At 47.6% G+C, this 19,569-nt stretch overlaps 2 protein-coding genes across 3 annotated transcripts in view; one reads left to right on the top strand and one right to left on the bottom strand.

Annotated features, from left to right (window-relative positions):
* Positions 1-7,338, top strand: LOC118538277 (cryptic protein-like). Its single transcript, XM_036096140.2, has 4 exons — positions 1-240; positions 997-1,111; positions 1,423-1,532; positions 6,989-7,338. The coding sequence occupies exons 1-4, from the start codon at positions 57-59 to the stop codon at positions 7,108-7,110; spliced, it is 531 nt and encodes a 176-aa protein (XP_035952033.2). The 5' UTR covers positions 1-56; the 3' UTR covers positions 7,111-7,338.
* An 11,499-nt stretch (positions 7,339-18,837) lies between these two features.
* Positions 18,838-19,569, bottom strand: part of LOC118538868 (uncharacterized) — a 43,055-nt gene continuing 42,323 nt past the window's right edge. For both annotated transcript variants that reach the window (XM_078070624.1, XM_078070625.1), the window contains one exon: positions 18,838-19,311. In XM_078070624.1, the coding sequence (XP_077926750.1) occupies positions 18,866-19,311 (446 nt within the window). In that variant the 3' untranslated portion in view covers positions 18,838-18,865. The remainder of the gene's footprint in view (positions 19,312-19,569) is intronic.

The raw sequence follows: 19,569 nt of genomic DNA, 5'->3' as shown, positions 1-19,569 counted from the left end.
TATACTCCTTTTTATTGTATATTTATTGTTTAGTCATCATCAGTCTCATACTTTCAATGTTTTCAAAAGGTTATCAAGGAGAGAAACATAAGGGTAACAGAGAAGAAATCAATGCTCCAGCCCAGAAGCTCCAGCAGAAAACACTCAACTGGACCCTGAATAACTCTGGGGAGGGGAATGGAAGCATGGATGGCTGGCGGCCCCAGGATTCAAGTCCCTACCTCAGGGCTTTCCAAGGTGGTAAGTCGCCTTGTCCCCCAAATAGCTTTGTGGTCATCTCCATCACTGGTCTCCCAGTTTAGGATCTGAGAACAACCTGGAATACATTAAGAATAAAATGAAAACCCCAAGAGAGTTCATTTTATCATCTTCACATGATGATATACTATAAAGCGAAAAATATGTCCGAGTGACGTGCTCCTTTGCTGTGAAAACAAGTTGTGCCCTTTCATTGGTACAATGTTGCATTTGCACAGGTCTAGAGGAGTGTGATAAACATATTCAAAACAACTATCCCACTCCAAGTGAAAAGCGCACCCTTGTTTGGCTTATTGCAGACTCTCTGGCTCCAGACCCCACGTCTCTCGCGGGGGGGGGGGGGGATGATGTCCCTCTGGGGGGGACAAGGGGTTGGGAGGGTTTTCTGTAGTCATCAAAACCTGTGGGTGGTCCCCGCCCTGAAGGCCTGGTTTTAATCACTGTCCAGGCAAGTCACAGCCTGACTTTAACATATGAAAGGAAGGAAGAGAGAAAATGCTACTTGCTGGGGCCAGGGTTTCTCCTTGGGTCCTTGAGCCGGTTCCTGACCCTCCAGGACCCCTGGCAGTTAGTTTTGAATCCTTAAATTAACAAGCAGGGTTTACCTGAGCAAACACACATGGGCATGGAGGTAAAGTTTACTGCCTCTCCGGGGAGGCTCATGAGGCGCTCTCTGGGGGAGTCACCGCGAAGGGCCAGGGGGCAGCGGACGCCAACACCCAGGTGTCCCCCCAACAGGCGCGCCCCCTCCGCTGCGCTGCTGCAGGAATGGCGGCACCTGCGTCCTGGGCAGCTTCTGCGTATGCCCCGCCCACTTCACCGGCCGTTACTGCGAGCACGACCAGAGGCAGAAGTGTGTGCCTGCGGGAGCCGGCTGAGAGTTGGGCGGGGGGAGAACCGGGGCTTGACCTTGCGGAGGGGAGCGGGCGCGAGCGGAGGGCGCCGCGGTAGGGGTTGGGGGAGGGGAGTGGGGAGTGGATGGGCGCAGGCGCTGAACACGCGCGGGGTGTGGAGGGGCGTGGAGGGGCGCGGACACGAAGGGCGGGGGGCCGGGCGGGGCGGGGCGTAGAGGGGAGCGGACACGAAGGGCGGGGCGTGGAGGGGCGTGGGCGTGGATAGCGCATGCGCGCCGACCCCGCTGATGCTGCCTCCCTGTCCACTCAGGGAATGCGGCGCCCTGATGCACGGAGCCTGGACCTTCCACCGCTGCCGCCTTTGCCGGTGTGTGTTCGCAGCTCTGCACTGTCTCCCCCAGCAGACGCCGGGCAGCTGCGGTAAGAGGATCGCGTCCTATGCACACAGTCCCCGCTCGCAGGGCATTGCTCCTTGGTACCCTCCAATCCGCAGAGCGGTAGCTGTGCCAGGCGACACAGAAACGAGAAACTGGGTTGATTGATCACTTAGGAAAGTCACATTGGTTGTGAATCACATAGCATATTATCATTATTATTTAAAGTGATTCCTAAGTTTACTCTGCCCCGATTGCTGGGTTTAAATGTGTTTTCCAAACAGTGTCCTTTGAGTGCGCAGACTTTGGGGAGCACAGCAGCTGGTAAGCAGAGCCAAGCCTGGCAGAGAGGTTGCCCACTCAATCTCCAGTGACTGCCCTACACCACACCAACACCGTCTCCTTAACTTTGAAATGAGGAGGGCAGCGGAGCAGGACAGGGACAGGCGTGGATGGCCAGGCGCCGCCCTTTAGAGCCAACCAGGCAGTGCTCCCAGAGAAGGAAGGCACCTTGTAACCACCCTCAGACCTGCCAGGCATATGAAAAGCCAGGAGGGTGTGGAGAACACATGGGGTGAACACTCATTTGTGAGAATTCTGAGCAGGGAGCAAACTCAAGGCACATGTTTCCCTTGTTAAACTCAGGAACATGAATTTCCTGGGTCAGAAAACAGACTTAGGAAAAGGAGGCACAGCATTTCCATCCCACATCCTGCACCCTCTCCCGTCTTCGGCATGCTCTGCCTGGACTCCAGTGAGAAGCACAGTGAATGAAGGCACACCCCTTCAGCCTCTTCATCAGCCCTGAGGGCCTTGGCTGTGCAGTGAGCAGTCAAAGCTCCCAGACCCCCTTTTCTGTTCCTCCGTCCACCTTCTTCGACTCTGGCCAAATCCCACGGTTGAAGGGGATTTACTTCCTGATACCACAGCCCTTCAACAGCACTCCCCACCCCTTTGTCCACTGTCAGGACTGCAGGGGAGGGGCAGCACCACTGGGGGTGGACCCTCCAAACCAGCGTCCTGCCCCTGCCTTCCTGGTGGGCCCAGTAGTGGAGGAGCGCACTTAATGACTGCTCAGCTTCCAGCCCACCTTCCTGCCCCTCCCTCCCTGTGCTGCAACCTTGGGGAGGATGAGCTGTCAAGAGATGCTGAATGAAGGTACAGCCCATCAAGCCCCCTTCCTGCCCCTCCCTTCTCATCCAGCTGTGCATGGTGTGGCCAGTGCCAGTAGGGAGAGAGAGGTGATGGTACAGCATTGCACGATGTTGCGGGTTGTCCTCCCTCTCTCCTGCCCACCGGGTTTCCCAAAGCCCCCCGCCCCCCCCTTCCATTTGCCGGGCTTATGCCCCTGATTCGCTGGCTGCTCCTTTTGTGGCCCAGAGAAAGAAGGACACAAGTTAGGGAACAGGCATCGGAATGGCAAGTGGCACCTGTGTGGTCCTACAGGTGAAGTCATTTCCTACATGCCCTTGGCGCTCCCAGCAGGAGTGTGGGGACGGGGCTAGCTGCGGGCATTTGCAGTCTCCTATGCAAGGCCAGCTTGGGTTCAGAAGCAACAGGGCAGGGACCAGATTCCAGACCCTCTGCTTACTGTTTTCTATCCTTGGAGACCTCCAAGGCTGGGAATGCTGTCTGCCAAGGACTGGGGCAGTGGCTCCTCCATGTGACTTCTGCTCATCACAGTTAAACAAAATAGCCATGTTTCACAGTAATTTGTCAGGTGCCGAAAGGACAGGAGCACTTTTGTACTGTTGGACCTTCCTCCCTCAGGGCGGATGACCGTGCTGGCTTGCTGACGGAGGTTATGATGACAGGAGGGATGGTGATGAGAATGATGATGGCTCTTAGCATAGTTCAGGCACTGTCTCCACTTTATCCCGTTTGATTCTCTTAAGTCCATGAAATAGGTATTATTGTACTTTTTATATTTGAGGAAGCCGAGGCTTCGAGGAGTTAATTCCTACAGCTAATAAACATGATCTGATATTTCTTTCTTAAGAGATAATCACAAAAGGCTAATTGTCAATTTAGAAAAAATACATTTTATAACATTTAATTATTTAAAAATAGTGCAAAAAAACATACCATAGCATATTGATGTAATTATTATTCTATGAATAGTAAGAATATTACTCTATGAATAAAATGGCTACCCTTTATGGACTACATAAGGACATCCCTGAAGTATGTCAAACACTTTTTTAAATTGTGATATAATTTGCAGTTAAGAGTATATTAGTTTCAGGTGTACAACATAATGATTCGCTATTTCTGTATGTTGTGAAATGATCACCACACTAAGTCTAGTTAGCATCCATCGCCTCCCATAGTTATGGTTTTCTTTCTTGTGATGAGAATTTTTAAGATCTACCCTCTTAATAACTTTCAAATGTAGATTTATTAACTTTAGTCAACATGCTGTACATTACATCCCCGTGATTTATTTATTTTAAAACTGCAAATTTGTACCTTTTGATCTTTGGTCGTCACTCACTTTGCCCACCTCCCAGCCCTCACCTTTGGCAGTCACCAAACTTCTTGTATCTATGAGCTGTGTTGTTTTTATTTAAGATTCCACATGTGAGAGTTTATGGTATTTGTCTTTCTCTGTTCCATTTATTTAATTTAGCAGAACACCCTCAAGGTCCATCCGTGTTGTCACAAATGGCAAGATTTCCTTCTTTTATGTGGCTGACAAATACTCCATTGTGTGCGTTTGTGTTATCTATCATATATTTTCTTTTATCCACATTTATGTCACATTCATTTTATTTATATCATATTTACACATTTATATCATATATGTTCTTTGTCCATTCATCCATCAGTGTTCACTTAGGTTGCTTCCATGTTTTGGCTATTGTAAAAAATATGCAGTGAACACAAAGGTGCATATATATTTTTGAGTTAGTGTGTTTGTTTCCTTTGGATAGATGCCCAGAGAGGGAATTGCTGGATCATATGGAGTTCTATTATTAATTTTTTGAAAACCCCCATACCCGTTTCCGTAGTGGCTGCACCAGTTTACATTCCCACCAACGGTGCATAAGCGTTCAGGATGTGAATCTTAACTACTGTGCCATTTCTGTACTCTTCCTATAGGAATAATTATCAATATAAACTAAAGATATTTTTGATAGTGTTATTTTGAATATTGAAAATATAGCCATATTCTAAATCTATAGGTGTTTTAAATCCTTTACTGGGATGTTATGAGGATTTTGAAGAACATATGGAAGATAGAATGGAAAATTATGTTCCTAATATGATGAAAGAGATGTGAATCAAGGATACATCTGAATGGGTGAGTCGCCAGTAGATAACATCATACTACAAAATCATGACCCTCCAGCACCTCCAGGGACCTGAAGGACATAGGACCTCCTAGGGTCCTTCTTGCCCTGATGCTCTGTGGGTCCAAGAATGACAGGCTTTCTTAGTGCCAAATAGAATGTCTTTTCAAGAGCATGGTTTTCCATTCTGATTCAGAAGAACACTATTAGTTTCTCAACTTGCCCTCCACCTTCTCACATAGATGTTGAAGGATAAACTGAAAGTGAAATAATCGTGTTTGTTGCTGTGAGCTATTTTGTCATTTTCCTGTTACATGATGTAAATAGTGTTTTGTGAATAATATTCTCAATAAATATTGAATGGATGGTCTTTGACCAGTTAGTTCCAAATACAGCTCCAAAGAAGAAACACCATATAAGCCCTTACCTGTTATTAGATTGCATTCAAAAGAAACCATTTTGAGTATTCTAAAAACGATATGCTTGAGGCAGGCAACTCTCATTACCTCTACTATTTTCTTCATTTACATTTGTTAATTTTGCATTTAAAGAGACAGTGTAGCATAATAGAAAAAGCATTGGAAAATCCCTCCAAAATACTTGTTCAACTCCCCAAAAATAACTTGTTATAATGCTTACGATCTTTATGAAAGGTTGAATAATTTGCTTGTGTTTCAGTCTCTTCAACTACAAAATTAGAGCTGAATATTTACCCCATGGATTTGTTAAGATGAAAAGGACTTCACCTGTTATATATGATGCACAAAATAAATTATTATTTTATTCTCATCCCCATTAACAGTGTTCAAGTCAATATAGTGAGGTTTCAAAAATTATTTTATAATCTAGCATTTATATGCAAGTTTACTGAAATGTGTTTTTTAGTTTGTGAACAATATCCACTAATTGAGGGGCATTAAGTTAATTATGGTTAAAAAACAACAACAACAACAAAAAAACAGGCTTCCAGCAAACAGGAAGCTTAGTGTTGAGCCAGACCAAAAACTCATTATACCAAGGGGTGGTTCTTCCCCTACGTAGCCCCCAAAACTTAAGTATTTCATTAGCTTCAAGAACCAGTTTCGTGTTCCAAAATTTAGAGTCTTAAGTACTGACACGGTGAAGTAGCAAATTCAAGTGCCTTCAGGGGTAAACAGGGAATGTGAATGTCAGGTTGGGGTCAGGTCAAGCCTCACCTCATGCTTCCAACTCAGTTTTAAAAACGGTATTTCTGACACCAACCAACCCAAACAAGGAAACAACCATCATAGGGCCAGAACCAGCCTATTCGGCCTATGGGTGACATGGCCCTCCAGGGTCGTGGCCCCAGCCAGCAACAACATGCTGTGTGGGAGAGACAGAGACCCTTTGTCCTGCCCTCCGGGGACAGTCTCCCACGCTAGGTGCCATTGTAATGGGTAAGATTCTCTGGGTGTCATGGCAGGAGAGGAAGCCGTCTGGCTCCCAGAGGTATCTGCAAATTGGAGAGTTTTAGGAATGCTGCTTCTGGACCCCACATTGAAATATGACATTCTCCTCATTCAGGGTGGTCTTCAAACTTTTTTCTTTTTAATTTCCCACTCCCCTCCAGTAAAAACACTTGAGTATGTTCCCCATTCAGTGGTGTGAGACAGTGGTCATGCAGAGCAGGTGCAAACTTGATTTTACTTACATCTTCTTTCTCACATTTGCACAGGACTAATACACATGATAAAAATCTGTGCTGTGTCTGACCAAGTCTGAAAATGGCCTTTTGATAAGGATGTGATACGAATCCTAGGTCACAGTAAGTCATCCACTGGAGACAGAATTTCCTTTTTGGTAGGAGGTCAGTTAATGGCTGTAGAACAATTGATTCAGTCGATTCTAAGAAGTACAGTAAATATTGTAAGGCTTAGTTTTACATTTTCTGTAAATGTATAGTGGAAGTTCTAATATTGTCTCTCTGAGCTCAGTGGGTGACCGTGGGCCTCCCGAGAGGGACACCGTATGGTACTCACAGCCCCAATTTGCGTACCCCCATGGGCAGCGCTGACTTGGTCTAACCTCATTCCCAGAGCTGACTAAAGCAGGAGCCTGTGAGTTTGTATCCAAGAAATGACTGCCAACAGGGCCTTTCCTGTGGGCAGCCTGTTTCCTTCCAGCAGGGAGAGTCAACACTGAAGCTCAGTATGGGCTGACCCCATTCTCACCTGGATTATTTTTTCAGACCTGGAAGATTTTGTCGCCGCGCGCTCCAATGGACTGAGTGCACAACGCATGCTGAGTGTCCTCTTCCTTCTTCCGTGCTTGCTCTTCCAAAGCCTCCTCAGGGAAGGGGGAGACTGCTGACCAGACCCTAGTTGACCGAACCAGACTGCTGACCGAACCCACAGTTCCACACCGGCAGAGCCTTGGCGTCCCCGCGCAGCCTGAGCCAGCATGGTCCTCTGTGGGAAGGCCGGGACTTGGGCAGCCTCTCATTTTCTGTGTTGTAGGGAATAGATCTGTTTCATCTCCTATCAAGTGAAGCATTCGATGAATGTTTTCATTGTTTAATAAATATTTTCATGAACGAGACTGTCTCGCTTCCCTAAGCCTTATTTCAAGGTCTGTGACTTAGACACCATGAGTAAACACTTGTGCTGGGGCCTATTCAACCCTAAATTCTCTCTGATGATTTCAGAGTAAACAGCACGTGGCCCCTCGCAGATGACAGCTCTTCCTCGAGCCCCCCTTCATCCCCCCGACACAGATGCACCGTGGCTGTGGCAACACGTCCTGTCACGCATCTGGGCACTGTTCGTCTCCCGCACCGCTCTCTGAGTCCTCGGCCGGTAGACACGGCCCCACACGGGCTGTGCTCCGGGTCAAGCAGAGCTGCAGCCTCAGAAAAGCTTCATGGATAAGGAAGGCAAGAGAGGGGAGGGAGGGTGGGAAGGAGGGAGCCAAGACGTGGGTCTGACAGCCAGTCAGCCCACCTCCTTTTCTGCGCTTCCTCTACTAACCAGGGCCCCTGTGACACCCTTTTCAGGGCAATTAGCACTGCCTGGGATTATCACCATCTCCTTAAAAGGGGAAGATCCTACACAGCAGAGCCCATTCTCAAGGCAAGGCAGAGGGAGAATTAGCACAAAGAGGTTACAGCCTCAGGCTCTAGGCTAGCCCTCCACTCTTGGAGTCCAGCCATCTCCTAGCCCGCCAGGCAAGCACAGCTTCCTTGCAGTAGGCCAGTCCCCGAATCTTGTTCCAGACTCAAACCTGTCCATGCACATGATGCGCCTTGCTCTGTGTTCCCAAAGCTGCCTTGCTCTGTTGGATCTGGGAACTGTATATATCTAGTGACTGGGGAAGGAGAGGAATACATGAGCGGAGGCTAATAGGCCTCTTGAAGCCTTGGGTGGGGGGAGCCTTGACACAACCCAAAGGTATGTATTCTTCCAAACACTGCGGTGCCATCCAGGATCTGCTATGCTGGCGTGCGTCGGTTAATTTCGAGACAGGTGTTACCATCTGGTCTCCATCAGGGTTCTATGATCAATGTGCAAACAAGGAGTAGAGAGTGGAAAACACAGGGTTAATGATTAATCATACCTGGGGCTGACAGGAGCATAAACCATAAGTAAGGAACATAACCAACAACAACATGAAGCTGGGTTAATAATGTAACTCATACAACTCTAGTACTGCTTATGCTTTCAAGACAGTCTAGGAAGCAAGCATCCAGCCTCAGTCTGAACCCCAAGGTGAAATCAATCTGAATTTGCAAAACATAAAGGGACTGAAGGCCCATCTTCCTATCAGTTGCACAGTACTCGGGAGTCAGGCGTTCTAAGCTGGATCTACCAATGATACTAGCTCTCTGATAATTTTCACAGCCCTGTTTGAACCATTCCTACAATGAGAAATCGGAGTGAAAACAAGAAGAATATTACCAGTTATTCAGGTAAACAAGAATAAAATGGGAGCAAGGAAAGGACTCGGGAATAGATAATACAGCCTGTGTTAAAATATTAATTGATCAAGATATTGATATTTTATAAGGCTTATGCAATTTCATTTAAAATGTTCCCAGCTGAACTCAATGGAAAGGCCATCCCATGACATCATATTGCCCTTGTGATGATGTAACGCCGCACGTACTGGAGTACTTTTGGGGACAGAAAGGTGCCCTGCCCCCAGACAGTTACCACAATGCTCCACTGTCAAATACTGCACTGGAGGGTGGTTTTGACTCCCCCTCGATGAGAGAACACTACACCTCGAGGGGAACAGAGTGATCGATGTGAGCTCTGAAGTGGGAAGTCCCGCTGAGTTCCCTAGGCTGCTACCGAAGTGCTCCACGTAGTATGCACACATGTGGAAGTACACATATCTCCAGTCATCCGCTGACAGATACTTAGGTTGTCTCCGTTTCTTGGCCATTGTGAGTAATGCCACGGTGATCAAGGGATTGCAGGTATCTCTTCAAGACCCTGTTTTTATTTCCTTCACATACATACCCAGAAGAGGAATTGCTAGATCATAAGGCAGTTTCATTCTTCATTTTTTGAGGAACTTCATCCTGTTTTCCACGATGGTTGTACCAACAGTGTACAAGTGTTCCCCTTTGTTCACATCCTCATGAATACTCATTAGCTCTTGTCTTTGGTATAAGAGCCATCCTAACAGGTTGCATATGTCATTGTGGTTTTGATTTATATTTCCCTGATGAGTAGTGACATTGAGTCCCCCTATTCAGATACCCATAGATCATTTCATGTCTTCTTGGGGAGAAAGTCAGGTCAGGTCAGTAAAGGGTTGATTTGGACTATGGTTCCTGAAAAAGCAATTACTAACGTTGGGAGACATAAATATTTCTAGGCAATTGTGATTTTTGACAGCAAAGTTGTCTTTAAATGGTTTCCAGTGCATTCTGAGCTGTACCTTTTATATCAGCTCAATTATTCTAGAAACAAACAAGTGATAAACTTTGAAAACTGCTCCTCAGAACTTGATGAATATGTTTATACTATGTGTAGAATATTTACCAAATGCTTTTTACACTTTTATACCAATAGGAAGTATGCTGAAAAACATAGGCAGACAAAAGGACACATTGTCTTATTTTCGACGGCTGCACTTAGGAAATTGAACTGAGAGGACTGTCCCACATTTGAGAGGCTATAATTGTGGTCAAAAGGAAAAGCAAAATGTGTTCATTATTATTATTATGAATATGTAAGGTATAAACACTCATTTACCTTTTAAGCAGAAAATGTGTTCCTTCTAATAGAATAATTCCTGACTATAAATAAGAAAACCAAATTAACCATTTTTTATATCTATCATCTATCATCTATCTATCTATCTATCATCTATCTATCATCTGTCTATCTATAAATCATCTATCATTATCTATCTATCTATCTGTCATCTATCTATCATCAATCTCCCTCCCTCTCTCTCCCTCTAAGAAACATTTACCTAGGGGCACCTAGGTGGCTCAGTTGTTAAGCGTCTGCCTTCGGCTCAGGTCATGATCCCAGGGTCCTGGGATCGGGCCCCGCATCGGGCTCCCTGCTCCGTGGGAAGCCTGTTTCTCCCTCTTCCACTCCCCCTGCTTGTGTTCCCTCTCTCGCTGTGTCTCTCTGTCAAATAAATAAATAAAATCTTAAAAAAAAAAAAAAAAGAAAGAAAGAAACATTTACCTACCTAACTCAGAAAAGAACATAAATTACCATCCAGGAATTGTGAAAAGTAAGCCATCAGCTTCTTCATGGTGCATGGAGAATTTGAGGATAAAAGGTATTTTCCCTGTAAATAGCTCCCCAGGTGTCCAGAGAGATCATTAAAAAGCAGACACTTCCCAGGACACAAAAGAGGATCCAGGGCTCATGGTTGGAAACGTCACATAAATGTGTCACCTGTCTTATCTCCGTCCTGCCATTGAGGAAAGCACACAGAGACAGCTTCCTAGGCCAGGATCTCAGCGCTGCCCCATCCCAGGGATGAGCCTTCTCACAGCCCTGGTTTTGCTCACCATGACAGCTGATGCGGGGCCCTCCTCTGGAGACAGCACTTACAAGCTCTCTCCACTGTGGACTGTTTATAGAAGCGACTCTCTCCTTGTCACCTTCCCTTCTCACTCAGACTACCCTGGCACAGCTAGAAAAGTAGGATCTGTTCCCACAAGGCCATGTGGGCTCTTGCTAAGGGAGCCCCCTGAGGACACTGAGAGAAGGGACAGGGAGAGCCACAGGGGGTGATACAGTCACGGGGTGTCAATGTCCTGACCTTTCAGAGCCTTTAACCCACTTCTGCATTAGAGTTTACCGCAGAGTCAAAGCGAATGCCTGCCGGGCCAGGAGCCCTCTTGTACCTTCGGCCACATCACAGTCCCTGCACCCCGGCCTGGAAGCAATTGATTTCTTGGCTGGGAGCATTAAGCGGAGCTCTGAATGTATGTCCAATGCTTGAGGTCTGCAAAAGCCACCCTGGCACAAGTCACTTCGTATCACACGGGCAATAGACCCTGTGACCGACCTTTCCATTGAATTTATCTTTGAATCCTTATCTTTAAGTTCTATAAGCTTTATAGGCACAGGCTTTGTCATTTCACCTGGACCCTCTGCCTTTGGAAAGGAAAACAAGGAGTGGTGTCTCCCCCAGTTAGAACGGCTGGGCCCCCCACTGATCCCCTGACCAGCAACTGGATCCCGACTAGACATTCTGAAAGTCTGTCGCGACAGCGATGGCTGAGTCCCCAGCAGTGAATCCTGGCAAGCTGGAAGGGAGCATGCTTGGAAATGTCTGCAGCACTTCCGCTGGTGTGTAGACACTGGCATGCAAGCAAAGATTCCATAGCCAGCTCTCCAGAACGAAATGGATCTATGAAAAATATGTGTCGTTACTTGTAATACTTGCTGTATATACTTACAAAGACGTTATACATTCGAAGGGGACAGACCTCTCAATTTATTAATAGTAAGGTAGATTCAGTTTGTTATACATAACATATAGATAGCTCAGAATTTATACATAATAATAATAGCAACATATATAATATTCTGTTGTAAATCCCATGTAGCCAATAAGCTGTTGTTGAGTTTTTACCCAATTTTGCATATGAATGCAACCTATGGTTCTGATTCAACCATAATCTGACAAATGGTGCTGCATCGTAATTCACTCTTTCTGCAATGAATGTATTGTCATTACATCTGTATGTGATCTACTGAGAAACGATTTCTAATGCTCATACAAATGAAGTCAATGAACTGAAACCCCTTTGAACTCTGTTACTACATGTGTGAGAACTTCACGGCTTGTTGACATGAGTGACTCCTTTGCTGTTTTAAAATGTACCTGGGATTAGTTTTAGTCGAGTCTGGTGAGACATACAGGCACAGAAAAGATTGTTATGAAGGAAGAAGTTTATACGTGCAGATCCCTAGAAATAGGAGGCATGGAACACCACACAGAGCCACATGGGGAAGCACCAGCCTCCTTCAGGAGACAGGGCTACAAGGGAAGATAGCAAACCTTGGTCATCATTCTGAGTAGACATAAAATGAGACAAATTGCGGTTTGAGTTTTCCTTTCAGATCATGCATATGTATGAAACACGTTGCATCTGAATGGACTTTGTGTGCCCTGTCAGGGTCAGTATCTTCCTCCACAAAACAAAATCTGAGACTGCTGGATTGAAAAATGTCACTTACTCACCCCAGAAACTCCTAGAAATCCATCATCTCCAGAGTATAGTTTCCATGCCATCTGCAGGGAGGCTCTAAGGATTAAGAGTCACTACCTGGTGGGCTCCATGGGTGAATGCAGCACTCAGAGCCTAGGGCTGGACCTTATGAGGAAAGACTTCTGAGGGCAGAAGGAAGACACTAGGCGCATGAGACCATGGCACAGATGAAGGGGCTAAGGTTTCCAGATCAGAGACTCGGTAGAGTATCACCACCTGAGCCCGACCATGTCTGGCTGACGTCCCTTCCCCATTATTGGTGCTCCTCTGAGCGGGGATGAGGCCAGATATGAGGCTGCGGCTGGCATGAGCACCACCTGGGGGTCTCCCTACAAGACTGCAGTAGGCCTTCCTTCTCCTCTCTTGTCTTCTCCAACTACCCGTGTGCCAGGACAGGTACTTTCTTCCATGACTTCAGCAATTTCACCGACAGAAGCAGGCGAGAGGCAGAGAAGCGAAGTCAGGTCTCCAAAGATTGGCCCAGAAACGCATTCACCCTTTTTCAGTTAGGTAGTTTGCAAATATTTTCTCCCACTCAGTATGTTGTCTTTTCAATGTGTTGATGATCGGTGATTTCCTTTGCTGTGCAGAAGCTTTTTAGTTTGGTGTAGTCCCAGCTGTTCATTTTGCTTTGTAGCTTTTGCTTCTGGTGTTAAATCCAAAAATCAGTATCAAGAACGATATCAAGAAACACTCTTCCAAAAACATTGTGTGTTAAGGTGAACAAATGAATAGAGATATTCTGACACCTCTGTGCTCCATAGTTTTAATAGATTCTTGGCTGGCTCAGCAGGCACAGCATCTGACTCTTGATCTCAGAATCTTTAGTTCAAGCCCCGTTTTGGTCATGGAACCCATTAAAAAAAGGGGGGTTGTTAAGAGCATTCTGCCCCATTTTCATCTAGGCATTTTATGGGTGTAGCTCTTTTGTTGAAGTCTGCTACCTTTTGACGTCCTTTTTGTGGATGGGGTTGGACAGGCATCCAGTTGCATTCCTTTGCTTGTGGCTGCCCAGTGTTTCCAACACCACTTATTGTGCAGACTGTTGCTCCCCTATTTTATATTCTTGGAGTTTTGTTGTAAATTAATTGACGAATTAATTGTTGATTTCTTTCTGGGCTTTGCAGTCTGTTCCATTGATCTGTGTGTCTGTCTGTATGTCAATACCATACCGTTTTGATTTCTACAACTTTGTAATACACTTTGACATCAGAAAGCATGATGCTTCCAGTTTTGTTCTTTCACAAGATGGCTTTGGTTACTCAGGGCTTTCTGAGGTACTATTCACTTTGTAGGATTATTTGTTCTATTTCTGAAAATGCCATTACATGTTGGTAGGGTAAGCACTGAATGTTTAGATTGCTTTACGTAATGTGGACCTTTTGATTACATATATTCTTGGGATCCATTAGCGTGGGAAGCCTTCTGACTTAATTCTGTCTTCCTCAAATTCTTTCACTAATGATTTATGGTTTTCAGTATACAGGTCTTTCACCTCTTGATGAAAATAATTCCTAAGGATTTTATTCTTTTTCAGTGATTATAAATTAAAAATGATTTTCATAATTTCTCTCTATGATAGCTTCTTATTGGTGTATAGAGATGAAACTCATTTTTATATGTTGAATCTGTGTCCTTAAGTTTTACTGAATTCATCTGTTAGTTCTATGAGTAATTTTATAGAGTCATTAGGGGTTCAATATATCATATCATGTTCCCCTAATAAGTGAAAAATTAACTGGGAATATAAGTTGATGCCATGTAACTTAGAAGAAAGGATACAGATATGCTCAGTGATAGTTTTCAATTTCTCTAAAATGTTTTGTGATTAATGTAATCAAAGGAATCCATAAATATGGCTTGTTTTAATGTACTGTTTTCTTTAAGCCGGATGTACAGAGCTGTGGCGTGGACCAATTATTCCCAATACTTTCCCAACCTACACCCTGTGCGCTTTGGGAGGCCTACACGGTTCTCTCTACTTTCTGTTCTGGAAACCAGTGTCTGACTCAGCTGCTCAGAAAATACTTCTCGAAATAGTGCACTTGGGAAGAAGCCTATTTCTTCATAGATCGCCTAGAAACGCTGAATTGTACAGAATTGTTTTTGATCTCTCCGGGAATCCTTGAAGATGTCCCAGGTGGAATGTGGCTTGTTTCACAGACAGATCAGGGAGCCCCGCTGTGCTCCTGCAGTGCCTCCTGTGGCCACCAGAGGGAGGTGTGTGTGCTCTCAACAAGGACCCTGCTCTGAGACTCCACAGAAGACACAAGTGAATCTCCTCTGGGACTTCCTTTACAATCAGGCAATTGCTTCCGGATGATTTATTCTAAAGTCTTTGGGATCTACTGACAACTCCGTACAAGTAACAACCTAAGGTACTACAGTGACTAAATCGTGTCCCTTCTTACACGTGCAGATACAGGAAATTATAAATGAATGAATGAAGGTGGACCTTCACCTCACGTGAGACAGAAAATGAACCCCAAATGGATCACAGACCTAAATTTAAGAGCTAAAGCTATAGACCTCAGAGAAGAAAGCATTAGAAGAACTGTCCCTCACCTTAGATTTGGCATCTGTTTCTCAAGGATGACCCCAGAATCAACAAGTGGAAGAACAGAGACATGGGTAAATTGGTCCCCAACAGGACTGTCTGTCCTCTTGGCTCCCCATGTGCTCCAGGCTCCAGGCAGGACCTGTACCAGTCATTTCTTTCTACAACCCATGTAGCAGTAGCCGTTACGTTCTCCGTTTTAGGGATGGGGTCTGTAGCTTCAGAGCCCCGCCTGGCATCACCCAGCTACCAAGAGGCTGAACAGGGGCTAGAACTGCTGACTCTCTGCCATTGGACTCTGTGCTCCATCGAAACGGCTCCTCCCTGGAACTCAGGTGTGCAAACTCCACATCCAAACCCCGAGGCCTGGGGACCTCACTGAACTCAGGGGGCAGTGGTGCCCGCTCTGACTGGGGCTGGGCCTGGGCCTGTTGTCTGACGACGGCAGGCCTTGGCCCTGAGGCTCTCCCAGTACCAGCCAGCCTTCATCTGGGCAGGAGGAGGTTTCTCCCTGGCACCAGGCACAAAGGTTCATGTAACCTCAGACCTGAGAAGTCCCTTCTGAAGCATCTGGATGCAGCCTTCTTGTCAGGTGGGGCCCCCAGGGGTGGCAGGAACCTGGAGTCAAATCCTGCCTCGGCCTCACTGTGGAGCACGGAAGTCGGAAGTTCCTTAAAGCCTGGATTCCCTTATTAGTCAAAAGGGGACAGCATTTCTACCTTCCTCGTGGAATTGTTATTGGGATTGACTGACATGATTCATGTTCTCAAAAGACACTCAGTAATCCTTAGCTGTACCTGTTTAAGTTAGCCCACTGTGAGCCCGCTGGGGCCATGGGCTCTGGGCCTCGGCCTCACTCTGTCCCCTCTGCCCGGCAAGCCCAGCTCCCCCGGATTCAATTGTCCTTCCAGAAAGCCTTCATCACTTCCACTATGGGTGACAGGTCCCTCAGTTGGGATCCCACAACACTGGTGCTCACCCATCAGACCCAGGCGAGCCCTGGGACTGGACATCACCCAGAGCTTGTGTCCTGGGCATGGACAATCCCCAGTGTGGACACTGGCAGCCTGGAGCTCCCTGAACTGTCACCTGCTTTGGGAACAAATGTTGGGGTGCCTTGAGATGGGGCTCTGTCCCTCCATAGCAGACAAAATGAGCTGCCCTCAGCTCCATCATGCCTGTCCCCCATCTGCCCCCACCGTGTAATCATTGGTACATGGCAACTCGGGCCTCCTTGGCTGCCAGGATCCCAGAGGCTTTTGGTGGTTGGTATTGAAAGTATTTTCTGGAGGTGAATTTGGTTTTGATGGAAACCTCGGGAGGATGAAGCCTGGCCACCCCCTACAAGCCCACACAGAGCCTGTGCCCCTGACCAATACGGCAGCGCCCCAGTGTGGCAGCCCTCCCCCTCGTGCTCAGAGCTCTCCTCTCTCTCCTGCTCCCCATCCAATGGTGTTTTTCTCTCTTCCTGCAGGGAGAGCCCCCAGTGTTCTCTCTCTGAGGATCTGTCTTCTGTGCCTGGGGAGCTCTATCTTGTGGCAGAGAGGACAGGGGTGACTGGCCATGGCCTCCCATACAGGTTCAGGTGAAGTGGACTCCCCCTCACCTGCCGCTGGGGGAGGACAGGGGTCTCCCCCTTCTCCTCACATGGTGTCTTGAGCAGGAAGTGCAGCCCCCTCTCTCACACAAGCTGAACTTGAGGGACACCACGGTTGGGGCAGGCAGGGGCAGGGGGTCACTGCTGGAGGAGCCTGAGGGCTGTGGAGGGGCTATGCCCAGTGCCAAAGCCCCTGGCTGAGGCTCAGTCCATCCTGCAGCTCCCATAGGCACCCAGTGTGCTTTCTAAAGGTCTCTCGTGCTCACAGAGGTGCCAGTGGTTCTCGCTGTCGCCACTAACCCTACATCCGGATGAACGCATGTCTGTAACTCACTGACCCGCGCTGCCATCCGAGGTTCCTCCCTGAGACGATGGGCTCCAGCCAGGATGGCCAGGGCGCAAGCAGACAGGAGGGGCCCGACATGCAGCCCTCTGCTGCCTGGAGCACGGCCTGGTTGCTCGAGTTAGAAGCTGAGTTATGGCGCAGGAGGGGCTGGAGTGGCTGGGGCGCGTCCCGGGACGGGCCTGCGTGAGGTGTGTCCCAGGACTCGGGGCAGGGATGCTTGTGGGGGAGGACCCCTGAGGGGGGTGTGGGCAGGCTCTTCCCTGCTCTGTGGGTCACTGCCAGGGACCCTGATGGCCTCACTGCTGGCTTGTCCTCCTCATGATTTCAGGGCTCATCTCGAGTCTCCGGGGTCCCTCCTTTCCCAAACAAGGCGCCACCTTAATAAAGAGAGCATAGATAGAGGAGTCTGCGGCCAATACTCCAGAAATGTGGCTCAAGGGGGTTCCATTTGTTCCTCTAGGAATCAGTCCTAAAGAAACAGAGATTTATGGCACGGATGTACTTTTCAGTGTAATTCTGAGAGGCAAATCCGTATAAATGGCTCAACTGTTCAACAGCTGGGGCAGCTGAGGAAATGCTCTGTGGCCACTGAGAATGCCCCAGGGGACAGGAGTGACAGTGTCTGTCCACTGTGGGGACGTCAGGTAGATCAAGAGCCCAGCCCTGGAACCCCCCTGCCCCACCATGTCACACACACACACACACACACACACACACACACACACAGCACTCAGAGGGAAAGGACTAGAAGATGGACTCATGTGTTAAGGGTGATTATTTCTTGGGAGAAGGAATGTGTCTTCTTTTCTTCATATTCAAATGATTATTTTACTAAATAAACATAATCTGGCTAATACCTAAAGAACTATTTACTTTAGTACCAAATATATTAGTAGTAAATGGGAAGATTTCATGTGAGATTTTAACATTTTTATAATATGCACATTACAATAGGATAAACGTGGTCTATCCAGGAAAATGAAAGAATTTAAAGGTGTCTCAAGGACCCAGACATTTCTCTTGTGGTTTCTGCCTTTCGAGGCATCCTTATAAATGGGAACCTATCCCACATAATGAAAAGACTTCATTTTGTGGCTTCCCAGAATCTTTGCATTGTCAGGAACATTCCTTTGTAATAAAAATGTTATTTTTATAAAAAATGGAAAAACATTATGAATCACTCTTCTGTTCTGTAACCAGACACAAAAGGCCATATTGTAGGATTCCAGGCACAGGAAAATCCCAGAACAGGTAAACAACAGAGACAGGGAGAAGAGCAGTGGTCTCTGTGATGGGAATGTTCTAGAAGTGAATGGTTGAGCAACACTCTGAGTGTACCTCATGGCACCTGGATATACAATTGAAAAGGATCAGAGGGGCACCTGGGTGGCTCCAGTCCTTAAGCTTCTGCCTTCTGCTCAGGTCATGATCCCAGGATCCTGGGACTGAGCCCCCATCAGGCTCCCTGCTCAGCGGGAAGCCTGCTTCTCCTGCTCCCTCTGCCCCTGCTTGTGTTCCCTCTCTCGCTGTGTCTCTCCCTGTCAAATAAATAAATAAAAACTTTATAAAAAAAAAAAAAAGAAAGAAAGAAAGAAAAGAAAAGGATCAGAGTAGGGGCGCCTGGGTGGCTCAGTTGTTAAGCTTCTGCCTTCGGCTCAGGTCATGATCCCAGGGTCCTGGGATCCAGCCCCACATCAGGCTGCCTGCTCAGCGGGAAGCCTGCTTCTCCTCTCCCACTCCCCCTGCTTGTGTTCCTGCTGTCGCTCTCTCTCTCTCTCTCTCTGTCAAATCAATAAATAAAATCTTTATTAAAAAAAAAGGAAAAGAAAAGGATCAGAGTAAAATTTTATGTAAACTCAGATTCTACTTCATTTAACGAACAAAGTACAGGAAGCCATTATACAGGTGCATACAGACCACAAACACTACAAAGAATGCAGTGACAGGGGAGGGGAAGCCGTCCTTCGGGGCTGTAGCCAGCACGAGCTGCTGCTCGGGGGCCGGGGCTGGTTGCTCCACTGAGGCAGGGGCCTGCTCGGGCCCGGCGGCGACCCCAGGACCAGGGCCTGGACCCTGCTCGACCTCCGGGTCGGGCATCGGTGCGGGTGGCTCTTCCAGCGCAGGAGCGTGAACGAGCGCTCTGACTAGCACCTGCGCCGGCGCCCGCGGGGCAGGGGGCGCCCCTGCTCTCCCTAGTGGCTGAGCCCCCGCAGCAGGGACGGGCTCGGCCCGCGGGGGCTCTGAGGCGACAGCAGGGGCCACAGCGCGAGCTGGGCCCAGTTCTTGCGCTCCTTCCGGATCTCGCTCCGGGGCTGGTGCTGTAGCTCCAAGAAGAGAAAGTATCGTCGGCCTGATGGGCTTCCCACGTCCCTCCTAAGTGAAGGAAACTTTTCCCTCCGCTCAGTGCTGTCTGAGTCCAGGATCCGATCCCTGGGAGGTCTCCCCGGACGGCAGGCCATGGGGACAGGGATCTGGGACTACGCACTGCTCCCGGCCCAACCGCACTCTATGGAGGCTTGCTCTGCGTGGCCCGCCCGGTCCCCTCCACGGGCCCTCGCCAGGCACCCCCGGCCCTC

This window comes from Halichoerus grypus, chromosome 4, assembly GCF_964656455.1.
Source record: "Halichoerus grypus chromosome 4, mHalGry1.hap1.1, whole genome shotgun sequence".
In the NCBI taxonomy this organism is placed as follows: Eukaryota; Metazoa; Chordata; class Mammalia; order Carnivora; family Phocidae; genus Halichoerus; species Halichoerus grypus.
Note: the sequence above shows the minus strand (reverse complement) of the source record. Positions and strands in the feature narration are given on the sequence as shown.